This window comes from Epargyreus clarus, unplaced genomic scaffold (assembly GCF_041222505.1).
Source record: "Epargyreus clarus isolate Ecla_fem2 unplaced genomic scaffold, WU_Ecla_fem_2.2 ptg000026l, whole genome shotgun sequence".
In the NCBI taxonomy this organism is placed as follows: domain Eukaryota; kingdom Metazoa; phylum Arthropoda; class Insecta; order Lepidoptera; family Hesperiidae; genus Epargyreus; species Epargyreus clarus.
Window position 1 is genome coordinate 15822947 of NW_027332233.1, and position 14294 is coordinate 15837240.

The 14294-nt window shown below is 38.0% G+C and overlaps 1 protein-coding gene across 2 annotated transcripts in view; it reads right to left on the reverse strand.

Annotated features, from left to right (window-relative positions):
- Window positions 1-14294, reverse strand: part of LOC140753350 (uncharacterized) — a 16061-nt gene continuing 1767 nt past the window's right edge. Inside the window, exons 2-8 of one of the 2 annotated variants that reach the window (XM_073087895.1) lie at window positions 8535-8612; window positions 5574-5716; window positions 4971-5156; window positions 2982-3155; window positions 2301-2410; window positions 1278-1425; window positions 1-543 (exon numbers count right to left, since the gene is read on the reverse strand). In XM_073087895.1, the coding sequence (XP_072943996.1) occupies window positions 448-543; window positions 1278-1425; window positions 2301-2410; window positions 2982-3155; window positions 4971-5156; window positions 5574-5716; window positions 8535-8559 (882 nt within the window). In that variant the 5' untranslated portion in view covers window positions 8560-8612 and the 3' untranslated portion in view covers window positions 1-447. Of the gene's footprint in view, window positions 544-1277; window positions 1426-2300; window positions 2411-2981; window positions 3156-4970; window positions 5157-5573; window positions 5717-8534; window positions 8740-14294 lie in introns of those variants that run through there. The other variant, XM_073087894.1, reaches the window with a different exon arrangement.

Here is a 14294-nt window from a genome sequence, read left to right on the forward strand (position 1 = left end):
ACAAAATAGTCGTCTCATAATATTTACTTCATATTCCTTAAATTAATGATTTCATACTACCATTTGCTTCAATAAATATTATTTACAAATCAGTTTACATAGCCTTGGTCATTTAGTTTTCCAAAGTTTAATACAAAATACATTTATATACACACAATTTGAGATCGTCAGCTTTGCATAGATTTTAATAGTCACTTTAAGATAATTTTATCCAATAACTCGTATTTAAAAATGTTTATTTAAGAGTTATTCAAATTAAACGTCAATTTTGATTACAACGCCATCTGGTTTCCCGTCGTTACATCACATATTGTTCTAGGTTCAAACCGCACAAATTTACTTTCCTTCATATTTTGCATTTTTATTGGCATTCAAATATTTTTTAACTGATGTCTTCATTTTATTTACGATTCTGTGACAAATTAAAACGTATAGTGGAGTTTGTGGTTATCCTTTCGTATTTTCTGTTGATTGCTCAACGGCGCCTTTTTTATGTTTGAAAAGTTTGCGTGATCTCAATGCGCTAAGTATTGCCAGCAATATCTGTAAAAATATAGATAAAATATGCAAATATTATGTGTATAAATGTGTTTATCTTTTATAGGGTATATCGACACATTATAAAATGAAAGTAACTTTATTTCTAATGTTTTATACTATGAACTTGCAAATGTCGTTAGAAGTCCAAAAATGTTAGAACTTTTTAGGCAACGGTGACCACCCATCAGAGGTATAACTCCTTCAAAATGTCTTTAGATAACGGTGAGCAGTATAAATCCTAGGTTCAAATACTTTTGTCCCTGTAGTTCCGGGACTAGAATAGGGCTACGGTATCCCCTGCCTGTCGTAAGAGGCGACTAAAAGGGGCTTCCGGGGTTGCGGGCGGCAAGAGTGAGAGTTCGAACCGTCCAGTAAGCGACCCCGGGAAGGACTGCGGTATGTGTGGTCGCATACCGTCGTGACCACCAGACGGTGTGGCGAGCGTCAAGCTCACCTGGGCAGAGCCGTTCCTTTGGAGATCCCGGATCCCTCTACGCAGCGCCGAGGACGGCCACCGGGGGGTTTTAGTGCGGTAAGAATCTCACATAACTCTGTGTCGCTCCCACGGCACTGGGTACCTTTTGAAGGTTTCCCCCTCGATAACAAAAAAAGGGTATGTTCACTCGCCTGTGAATTCTTCTAAAAGTAAAAAAATATATATGCGAAATCTACAAAATCGCATGTGAACAGCGGGTGGGCAATGGTCAGCTTTGCCCAGCAGTGGGACAGTAACTAACCTCGAGCAGGATGAGCACGATGCTGACAGTCAGCACGAGGGTGGCGGAGTAGCGGAACAGCTGCAGCACGGGCTCCCGGCAGCCAACCTCGTAGTACTCCCGTCTCGCTTTACAGCTCTCCCTCTCTCGCTCTTGCACCAGCTCAGACCTATTTTGAAAATTCATTAAAGGCAGCTCTCTGTCGGCAGGCTGCTCTGGGGGCAGTTCGTCCCGTAGAACCGCATTTTTTTTAAAATATAGGAGTAGCAGACGAGCATGCGGTCCACCTGATGGTAAGTGGCTACTGCCGCCCATGGACATATGTAATCAACCCCAGATAAGATTAGATAGTCCGACCGGAGGTCGGCCAGAGATGCGCCGCTACCCCTGAGGACTAAGCTGTAGCGCCTCGGAAAAGTCTGTCTCCCTTACCACACCCTTCAAACCGGAACACAGCAACGCCTATCACTGCTGTTATTAGGTAGAAAAAGGTGTGGCGGTAGTGCCGCCGGTAATTTGAAGGTGGTACAACCCTCAGTGGTTCGACTTCACTGCGACACCGCCACACATTTCTATAGCAATCCACCTGATGGTAAGTGGCTATTGTCGTCAATGGACATATGTGATCAACCCCAGATAAGATTAGATTAGACTAAGCTGAAATCCTTCGGGAAAGTACTTATGTCTCCCTTACATCCTTTAAAGCAGAACACAGCACTGAACACAACACTCCACTGTTAATTATTATCAGAAATATGTGTGGCTGTGGTACCGCCGGAGTCGAATCACAGAGGATTCTATCTTCTTACCAATTTGACCTGTATTATTACTTATTTATTGAAATGAAAACTTATTTTGACGCATTACCAATTTTTGGGCAAACAAAAAAAATGTAATTGGTCATTAACACTTCTTTAAAAACCAAAAGTAATTCAAAAATAATAATCTAATAGCTCGATGATACAATTCATAAATAATTTAGTTCTCACGTCTGACGGCAGTCCCCAAATCACTGTCTTTTTATAATTATATAATTTAGCGTACCTATCGGGGTCGTAGGTCGGGCAGCAGGAGATGGGCACGTCGGGAGGGAAGATGAGCGGTAGATTTGGCACTCTGTAGTCCGATGAGCCGTACATTCCGCAGCAGTTTAGCTAGAATAGACAGTACAGGTAAGATATGAATTGTGGAGTTGAGATCAAAACGACTGCTGAAGAATTTGAAGTTATAAATACATTAGATAGAGGTTTCTGTCGTTAAGACATTGACTGTCAGAAAATAAAATTCGTTGTAATTCCTTCTTTCCTAAGTCCTTGCTTGGACCGCCTAATTAACCTTTACAGAACTTAGAACTTAGGTAAGAACTTAGAAAGGATATTCAAAACTCATTCTTAACACTAATTTCTGTCTAATAACAAGTGTTAAGCGCTGCTGTTTTCCGCTTTGAAGGGTGTGGTAAATAAGGTGTCAGATCACTGAGATTTCAGAAATAGCAACACATCTGTAGTCAAACTTAGATAAAAATTTATTCTTATCTGGGGTTGATAACAATATTCCAGTAACCATCAGGTGGACCGCAATTTGAATATTAAATAAAATCAAAAACTAAGTCCCTTAAATTTCCATTAAATATGAGAAATCTTTTAAAGTCCTCCGAAAATTAACGATTAACGGGTAACAGTACTCCATAAAACTTCATGGTAGATGAGAATGCAAAAAACTTACATCACTCTGCGTCATAGACCACAGCTTCACATGCCGAGGGTTCTCCTCCTTGGCCGTCCTGAAGGAATCAGACAGCGCCTTGAACAAGCTGGCTTCGTCCTCCGCCGTCAGTTTCACTGACGCCACGCAGATAATCGCCTGGATGATCGCTATCAGGAATAACACCACAGCTGCCTGGAAAAATTAGATGAGAATTATTAGTGATAAATTAGGATTTGATCTTCCATTTTGATGAAGGAAGAATAAAGTGCTAAAGGTATCGATGTAATTCGTATATCAATAAGAGACCAGAGAGATTTGAAGAGGTTGGTAGAACCCATTGTGGTTCGTCTGCAGCTCTTCGAAACAACTATTTCTGCCTAATAAAAGCAGTGGTAGGCGCTGTTGTGTTCAGGTTTGCAGGGAGAGGTAAGGTAGACAAACTTATCTAAGGTGTTCCAACTTACTTCTCAGGGGTAGAATGAGGTGGACTTCATGGTTGTTTGCTACCCCAAGATTATAAAAAAGATATTTTATTACTAAAGGCTAAATCAGGACTAAAATTATGTAAATAGCGGGTATCTTTTATTTGTACCCTTTCTACCTCCAATTCTTTATTGTTATTTTTATGACATGAACAATAACTACTTAGCATCGTCTTAAATATTTTTGTCACGTGAACTTTCTAAATTTCACTATTTTTCAAGGTATCCATGAGGATAGAATCGTCCCTCTAAGTATTAATTACTCCACGGGTGAAATCCTCCTCAAAATGCATGGTCAACTTTTATTATCGTGAACTTAAGCGTGAATCATAGAAAGACGCTTCAATTTCCAAATAATATTCTTTTCCACCTAGAAACCGTCAACCAATCCGGGTGTAATTATCGCGGTCTTAAATTCTTTTATTTTTTTATTAACTACATTTAAGGTGTAATTTACTTGGCGCAGATCGCGTGATATGCCAGACTTATCCGCCGTTGAACTTGAATATCCCAAGGTCAGGGGTGGCAACCACCCTCGTAGATCCCGATAAGGTTGCATGTACCCTAACTTTTATAACATCTACGTGGTTCATGTTGAAGGGACGTTTACCTCAAAATGGTTGATTGTTTGATATGGAACATGGTTTGTGACTTGTCTAGTTTGAAAGTACTGTGGACTGGGCAACGGAAGTACTATAGCTAGTGTTTTTTTTATAACATGGGAGTAGCAGACGAGCTGTTCACCTGATCGTAAGTGGCTACTGTCGCCCAAGGACATCTGTAATCAACCCCGAATAGGATTAGATATTCCTACTTGAGGTCGGCCACAGATGCGCCGCTACCTTGAGAAGCAAGCTAGAATGCCTCAGAAAAACTATGTCTCCCTTACCACACCCCTCAAACCAGAACACAGCAACGCTGCTGTTATAAGGCAGAAATAGGAGTGGCGGTTGTGCCGCTGGAGTCGAACCACAAAGGGTTCTACCACCGTCATGGTCTTTTATGAACTTGTAGAGAGAGATATGTTTAAACCACATAATAAGCTATAGGGATTGTAATATCACATAAGTATAAGTGCTTACTATTTCTCATGGTGAAGCAGTGAAACCGGGTCTTTCAATCGAGAGGTCCAAGATTTGAATCTCGGGCATGCTCCTTTATTCATAGTCGTAACAAATAATGTTACAACTTAGATGAAGTCATAAATTATATACTTACATCAAGGCCAGCGTTTTATGTGTGGTAGTGGTCGTAAAACTAACCGCATAATAGAAGTCACGGCTTTATTAGCAGTGATAGTCTTGTGATTGAATTTCGGTCTCAGTCGGGGGTCCGAGGTTTTAATCAGCAAGCCAGGATTGCCAGACAAGCAATCCAGCAATCCGAAGATGTGTGAAGTTTACCGATTCTCACTTGGCCTGGACCCTCTCATGTTGAAGGTATACCCGCGCTCAGCAGTGGGTCAACAATGGGTTAACGACGTCCTAACATTACACTTTAATAAGGGTTAAAAGTGAGGTCTTACCACATGCAAAGGCCTCCTCTGCTTCCTGATGACAGCCATGACCGCGTAGATGACCATGGAGAGCGTCATCGCAGCTGTCACCGCCAGGATGATCATCGCCACCAGCCGCTCCGACTGGTGCACGCTGAACGTCTTCGTGGCTATAGCGGTAGACACCGACACTGCTATCGTTGCTATGCATAGGAACTGGGAAAAGAGACGTTAGATGAAGATAAGATAGAAAAAGGGCTCTCCAGAAGATTGTATGTAGGTATACTTCTTCCTTCAAAGTACACTTCAAATTCTTCAAACTTTCTTTCAACCTTTCGACTTCAAAAAAGCAGAAATGATATGTTCGGCTGTATGTATAACTATACAGACAGAGGAAAGAGCCCACATTGACATCAGTAATCAACCCTGGATAAGATTAGAGTCGTACCGGACAGACAATGGTCATATTGAACCTTTTCGTATAAGTGTCACTTTTATCACACCCTTTAAAATATAACACTGCAATGTTTAACAATGCTATTCTAAAGCAGTAGGTTGTGCCTGAAGAGAAAACCAAAAAAAATTAAATCATTTTGACATTTTAATTGTACCAATGAAGTCAGTTTTACTTACTATGGTGACTACACTGAGAGTTATGTAGCAAAGTTTCCAGTAAGGTCTGCATCGCTCGGTTTTCGGGTTTTTCGCCACGTAAGATATGCCATGGGGTGGATCCTGCGATGTGTGTCCAATTTCGGCTTCGGTTTGCGCCTTTGCTGCAAATGGGATGGCACGATTTATGGTACATGCAAGCAGTTATAATGGTTGAAATTCAGCCCCTCGATCGAGGGGTTCTAGGTTCGAACCTTAGGCACGCCTCTGACTTTTCAAATTTAAGTGTGCATTAGTAATTAATAATCACTTGCTTTAAAGGAATACATTTTTTTTATAATATGGAGTAGCAGACGAACTTGCAGTCCACCTGATAGTAAGTGGCTACTGCCGCTCATGGACATCCAGTCCAGATAGGATAAGATATTCGCACCAGAAGTCGGCCACAGATGCGCCGCTACCCCTGAGGACTAAGCTGGAACGCCTCGGAAAAGTCTGTCTCCCTTACCACACCACACCACACCTCCCTTACCCTTCAAACCAGAACACAACAGGGCTTAACACTGCTGTTATAAGGCAGAAATAGGTGTGGCGGTGGTGCGCCGCAGTCGAACCACAAAGGGTTCTACCACCTTCAACAAAGTGAGAAATTAAAAAAAAAAGTTCTCAAGGATATGTGAAGTCTATCAATACACATTTGGTCAGCGCGGTGGACTATGGCCTAATCCTTCTCATACTGAGAGAAGATTCGTACCTAGCAATGGCACAGTACTTAATAGGTTGAGGACGATGGATATAACAACTGTATCTACCTATATTAAGCAAAATAAATGATTTGATTTGACTTGATTTGATTTGGTGCATTTATATCTTCAAAATTAATCTGCAGATATAAATAGAGCTATTCTATTAGGGTTTAACGTACTTATTATTCACACGTTAACACGTATACTCATATTGCAGTTAATTACCAACAACGCGCCGTTTACACAACGTTTGTACTTCAAACACACACCGGAATTGTCAAACAAATCGTATAGTTTGATGTGTTCGGTTTGTAGTTTGTACTTGCGTATTGAATTACGCAATCTCGTTCACACGACGCGATGCCGCATGTTTTTTTTTATCGAATACTCGTTTTCGATAATAATATCAAATTACAACATTGATTGACGTGTCAAAACTGCGGTCAATTAATTTTAAATGAAAAACGAACTTGCAATACGATGTCATATGAATCTAGCTTAACTTTTATCTGCTGCGGCAATGACCCCATAGCCCTCATTCACACTCGTTATTAATAAACAATCTATCCAATTGTTACCTATGAAAGATCCAAATTTGACAATGTATTTTATGAAGTGATTGTCATATGCATATCTTTGGTGGGCAAACCATTAAGTTGTCTGAAGGCATAGATTAGTAAAGATTACTCACTCCTAACAAGAAAATGTACCCAGTTTTGAGAATTGAAATAGTTGCGTAAAAAAGTTTTGCCACGTCTCCGTGCTAAAATGTCCCTAAAATATTTGAAATAATTATTTATTTATTACGTAAATTATGCAATATTAGTTATTTATTCGTAAATTTTCTCTAAAAATGTTTTTATTTGTCAAGAATTCAAAAAAAGAACTTACTAAAATAAGCCGTTTGTGGCTTCATTCAATTTCAAGGCGGCGAAGTATCTTTACTAATCTATGTCTGAAGGGTTGAATATTATTGACGGGCGTCACTAGATGGTCATTTTTGGGAAAGTATATTTTCCGGCGGCAGTGGCAAAAAGGCTCGATACTTTATATACAGAAGTGTTTTAAAAATAAATAGAAAAACATTTTACACAAGTGAGAAAAGGTGATTATTACCTGGTTCACAAACATCAGACCTATTGTGGTGGATGAGCAAGAAAGAAGGTAATCAACAATTAACATGACTATGTTAACAGATTTAAGGTAGTAGAATTCTGGATGCGTGGGTTACCTGACTAATGATCAAGCATCATCACACGTTTAAGATATATTGCATCAATTGAAACTATAGATCTTCATCTAAAGTATTTCTGTACTCTACAATCATTATAATTAGGTATCATTGGACTAGATTGGATGACTTCATTGTCAGTTCTTAACGATGTATTTGATGAGTAGTAAGCAACCTTAGCTTTGATTTTAAAATGTTAGATCGCTTGGCGAAACTGCTGTGCTAGGGGATATTTGATAGGACCTAGGTATGTGTCCTATTTGTCCCTGTAGTTCCGGGACTAGAATAGGGCTACGGTTTCTCCTGCCTTCCGGGGTTGCGGGCGGCAAGAGTGGAAGCTCAAACCGTCCAGTAAGGGTCCCCGGTAAGGAGGGCGGTATGTGTGGTCGCATACCACACTAGATGTTGTGGGAGGACCGAATCCTTCCTCAGGGCTGACCCCGATCGGGCATCGCGCTTGGGGGACTCCGGTTGTGTCCGTCAGAGATCGTCGTCGGGTACCTTTTGAAGGTTTCCCCCGCGTAAACAAAAAAAAGGAAGGTACTCGGATGTGTCTTATTATTTAATCTACTATGTGCCCATGTGTATCATTAAAGTATTGTGTGATGATAGTGCGCAAGTACCTAAATAAGTGCGTGAGTGCGACTTGCACTTGGCCGATAAATAATATAATAATTCTTAGGTCTAAATATTTCCTGTAGACAAACTAATCTACTTAAATGTGTCAAATTACAATCTCTTCGACCTCATTAATTAAATATGTGATAACCTTAAGGTCACCTTAAGATCAATTAATCCCAGAGTTTATCACCGGAATTAGGCGAATTATCTGGAATATAATATATTATTAAAATAACGAATTATCTGTGCCTATAATTAAAACCGTTTTCCTTAGACACCTATCTATTTCATTTAAAATTAAAATAAATCTCTTACTCCCTTATTAACCATTAAAGTAATGAATACTCATCAAGATTAATTAAGATTTAAATGAAAGAATCTCACCTGGACTCTGCGCGACGTTGCCCATGTCTCCCTCAACCTCCGGTATCTTATCCCAAATGATGGAAACATCCGCCAAGCCTGCATTATAAATGGACGTCACAATGAACCACGGGCCACGGACCATGGACCAACGCTCAGATAACAATACATAAAGCGAGTGAATTCACCGTGGTTTATGTGTTTGTGGTATGTGGTTGTGGCGAAGATTTACTGTATGTATGTAGCTATGTGTAAGAGTGGTGCGTTTATAGGTAACGTTTAATTATGTTTTGAAATTTTATGTTTATATTTTTTATTTATATTTATATCTTTAAGAAAAGAGGTCCGAGGTGGAAACACGAGGTACGAGCCCGTAATTTTTCAATTATGTGCGCATTAGAAATTACAAATTAATTATCATTCGCTTTAATAGCGAAAGAAAAAAGCAGCAGTGAGATAGTAAATGGTTACCAAACACGCATCGTGCTTTTATCTATTACTGAACCCCTTGAAATAAGAAAACAAAACAGCATTCGACACTATGAGTTCTACCCAGAGGTTCTACCAACTTAAAAACAAATGTTGTACAATAATGAGTGATTGTATAGAGTTTTGTCAACCCGCATAATGCCAATTGTAGGAAGGTACCTACCTAATATAAAGACAGACTACATGTGTGCCTGATCAGGGATCGAACTGAAATACTTTTATATGGCTAACATACGGACTCTACACGTCTACACATCTTCTGCACTACGAGAGTCTATGTAGAAACATATAAAATGTGGTAAATACATATATCATTAATTGTTAGGTAACTATCAGTTTCAGATCTACTTTTCCATGTAAATAAAGAAAAATAAAATTAGAAAATTATAAAGTTACACATAAAAGGGTCTATTTAATTTCTGGGTAGCTACCGACTTAATCGTTTCAAGGGAAGTGTTTTGTATTCTCAAAGGCGAAGGTCGAACTACATTTAGCCATTAATGTTATTAATATTTTATAAAAGTACGCCAAGTATAAAACGGAATCGATCAAAATGTAGTAATGATCAATGTTTTTCCACTTACCAGGAAAATAGTATGTAAATGACTTGTGATTTTCCATACAAACTTTATACCGGAAGTACGCAAAGGCCACTGTCATCATTCATTAAAGAAATGCCATTCTTTATACTTTACGATTAAATATTCATTCACTAATCTATTCAATTGCTTATTACTTTTACTCTCTTCTAAACACAGCTATTCTAATAAATAAAACTGATTCGCGAATTATTACGTTTTAAGGTCACGATTTTTAAATTAAGAATACTTTCATTGTTTTTAATGTTTTAATATGTATTATAATTTTAAATTCACAAAATCAATGTCCAAATATGTAGCTCGATTTATATAATACTGAAATGAAACAATATAGTAAGACGGTCGACATAATTCCATTAGCACATTCGGTACTACGTGAAGTGCTAATATTCAGAGCTGAAAATACTCAGTAATAATTGCTATTGCGAACTACTTATTTGAGAAAATTTTGGCTATCTCGATTTATTAAACATCTGACTAGAGCAATTTTTTAAACATGTTTAGAGACTATCCTGAGAGAAATTTTCAATCCCGGTATTTTCGTGACCAGAGGTTATCCCGTCGGAATATACTGGAGTCTGGATCCCGCGTGGTACATTTTATTTCGCAAATAAATAATGAACTATTTCAAAATGGGAAGAGAAGGCACTTAAATGAAATAATAAGAACCAAAATGTTTTTAATAACTTTCTGAAAGACAGCTCTTTTGCAATCCCGGCATTTCAGTGTTTCGATATCCCGGTATTGCATAACGCATCCGTGATCATTTCAGAAAGAAGTTCAATTATATTCGAAGATTATTACACATGTTAATTGACCGTAAAAACTAATTAACTGGTAGACAGACTGCTCCTTTAGTACCTCAATTTTCTAAGAACTGATATTATATATTTCATTACTACATATGTTTCATAATACAAATACATTACAAATAATATACTTTACGAAATTCATTACCCACACATAACAAGACAAGAAAATGAAGTGAAAATTGTATGTTTCTGCCCTATATTTACCAAACAGTGCATTAATTCTATGACCCTTGCCTATCGTAACACCGTGGTACGGTATCGTTAACTATCATTTGCTTTCTAACAAAATAATACTGTCGAGAAAAAAGGTACATTTAACATAAGTAGTTCTGATAGTAAAACTGTGTAAACCCACTACTGGACATGGGTTTTCTGTCAAAATTAGAAAGATATTGGCCAAGTGACTATTTTTATACTGCATACTATACAATCGAAATATCGAAGGTGCAAATATTTTATAATATAGGAATAGCAGATGAGCATGCAGTTCACCGGATTGTAAGTGGCTGGCCCATGGACATCTGTAATCAACCCCAGATAAGATTAGTTTCCTACCTGAGGCCGGCCACAGATGCTCCGCTACTAAGCTGGAATACCTCGGAAAAGTTTATCTCTCTTATCACACCATTCAAACCAGAACACACCAGCGCTCAACATTGCTGTAATTAGATAAAAATAGGTGTGGCAGAAAAAAAAGAGCAGTAAATATAAGACAAACTACAAAAATAGACGATGTCGTAGTCAAAGTTAAACAACTAAAATGGAGATGGGTAGGCCACATGATGAGGATGAGAGAGACTAATGACAGATGGACAAGGCGTATAACGGAATGGACCCCTAGATTCCAAACAAAGAGAAAAAGAGGAAGACAGAGAATACGTTGGTCTGACGACATTAAAAAGATTGCAGGTCCACTGTGGTTCAGAATTACTCAGTCGAGTGCAGGTTGGAAAGAGCTGGAGGAGGCCTTCGTGTCGCAAAGACACGCCGACACAATCAACATAGATATATAATAATATATGTAATAGTAAAAATATGTAATATGTATGTAACTGTGTAATTAAAGTTGGCAATAAAGGCTTAATAATAATAAAAGGTGTGGCAGTGGTGCCGCTGAAGTCGAACCACAAAGGTTTCTATCTTCAAAACCTTGCTACTTCAAATTCATAAAAAATAGGAGGTACAATTCTTTACATTAAAATACTATTCAATCAACTTTTCCCATCGACCGTACACCATAGCTCAGTTTGGTGGTACTTACTCACCACTCCACGTAGCCATGGTGACCGGACCACAACACACGGCACAATACCACCATGGACCCAAGGCCAAGGAATTTGCAATTTCTGTATTGAGGCACCCTATTGTGCTCGTCTTGTAGCCTTCATATGTACTTCTATTTTTTCTATTTAAATATGAATAAACTTTAATGACTCGAGAAGTCCTTGTAGGAAATCTACATCTGCTTCTTTTGAAGATTACCTACTTGTCTTTTGTATTTTTTACACCACAGCCGGGTAAGAAGCTAGAGAGGGATCTCTGATAATCATTATCAACCTATCTCTATCCCACTGCTGAGCACGGGTATTAGAATGAGAGGAATTAGGCTACAGTCCATCGCGCTAAGTATGTTTTGGTAGACTTTACTTACCTTTGAAAACTTTTTTAAGATTCCTCAGGTATGCCGGTTTTCTTTCACCGTTAGAGCAAGTGATTATAATACGCACATAACTTTGAGAAATCAAATGAGATTTGAACCTCGGACCTCTTGATTGAGAGGCCGCGTTTCAACCACTAGGCTATCATGCCGGCTGATGATAATAAGAGATACTAACTGCTTAACATGCTCTCTAAAGCACGGATGTAAGTGGTCATCCATCCTGTTCCTGACCTTTCTTCATTTTTCCTGTTATTGCTTCAGTGCATTCTCTTTTCTCTTGAAAGATTAAGAATGCCTATAGCTACTAGGTTTTGTATTTCTATATTATAAAAAGAAAATATGACCATATATGAATCACTGAGAGTGTCGAAACTAAATAAATAATTCGATACAAAGGTACACATGACCTTATACTATGATACGCAATAGCGTCTTACCCTTTAAGGTTCCTGAAATTCGTGAATCATTTGTCCTTGTAATAGATAAACTAACTACTACATATTGAATTGAATACTAAATATTAAATAATGGTTTTTACGCTAATAGCCGCACACTAGTATTTTTTCTGTATCTTTGGTGCAATGGACATTTAAAAAGACAAACGCCTTGATACAGAACTGAAATCTAAATTCGTTACTTAGATATTTGTCTAGCCGGGTTCGAACCCAGAACCCACTGCGTGTCGGGCTAGTATGGTGGCTGCTCCGCCACGCGGTCACGGAGTGAATTGTATGATGATTAAGGAATGACACAATGTGAACAATTATTTTACTATGCGATGATTTTGTTGAGTCACTGTTTACTATCTTCATTGTAACTATATATTTCAAAATAAAACACAATTAATTATGGTGACGTAATCATTGTGGACCGCCAATTGACTAGTATCGTGTAGTCAAGTGGCGGTAGCTACAATTGCTTCGGCTACTATGTTGTCGCTTAAGCTACCAAGTCGTCGCTAGGGCGGCTAATTCTTTTGAACGACCAAAGCGGTACATGTGTGTATTTTTTATAATATAGGAGTAGCAGATGAGCATGCAGTCTACTTGATAGCAAGTGGCTGCTGCCACCCATGGACATCTGTAATCTACCCCAGATAGGATTAGATATTCCTACCTGAGATCGACCACCGCCACCACCAGATGCGCCGCCACCCTTGAGGACTAAGCTGGAACGTCTCGGAAAAGTATGTCTTCCTTACCAAACCCTTCAAATCAAAACACAGCAGCGCTTAACACAGCTATTATAAGGCAGAAATGGGTGTGGCGGTGGTGCCGCCGGAGTCGATCCACAAAGGGTTCTAACACCTTCGAATTTCGCAATAACCCAATTTACTATTAATTAGGCATATACAAACGGAAAAGTATTTTGTACCTTCCACATACAATATTGAGTACAATAATTAAAGTGGCTTATTTCGTAACTTAAGGCAATTATAAGTACAAACAACATAAAGTAGATTTCTTATCGTAAAAATAAACCGTGTCAATGGCTAGAGCGTCCCCGTTCGTGCAAAATTAGCTTTTTGTAACCGGAAGTCGGAACTACTACCCGTATCTAGCCCAAGATCTTACTTAGCTATAAAAATAGAGGGTTTTTTCTAGAGGAAAACGTGTAGGCAGTATTATTTGTAAAAAGAAAAAAAGATGTGTACATATATATTTTACGATATATTTTGAAAAATTAAGATATGTTGACTAAAAAGAAAGTAAATATATGTTATAAAGGTCTTATCATACTGCTCAACACGATGTTATATCAAATGGCTTCTTTAGTTAAATAAGATATATTAAGTAGATAAATTTAAAAAAAATGAATTGTTAAGTTTAGCTTAAATATGACCTTCATAAATTCGATATAATATGTATGTAGGTATCCTCTGTATATCGCTATCATGAATAACATCATTGCACTAAAAACTATATCCTAAAAATATTGCTGTACCGATAAGGCCTATAATTTTACTAAATATTTATCTTCATTATTATGAAACTATTAATTTTATGTTTTATCCAATTACCAATTAAAAAAAAAAAAAAACCACTGTGAAAGTGTCAAAATCGAATATATTTTTCGTGTAAAAGTAATAAACAGTTTACAGGTAAAAAAGAGGTGTAATTTTACCATAATACATCTAATATTCGTGTCAGGTTCATACCTAGAACCTCGACAACAAATCAAATCTGATGAAAGACCTAGGAACGATAAACTTGACATTATT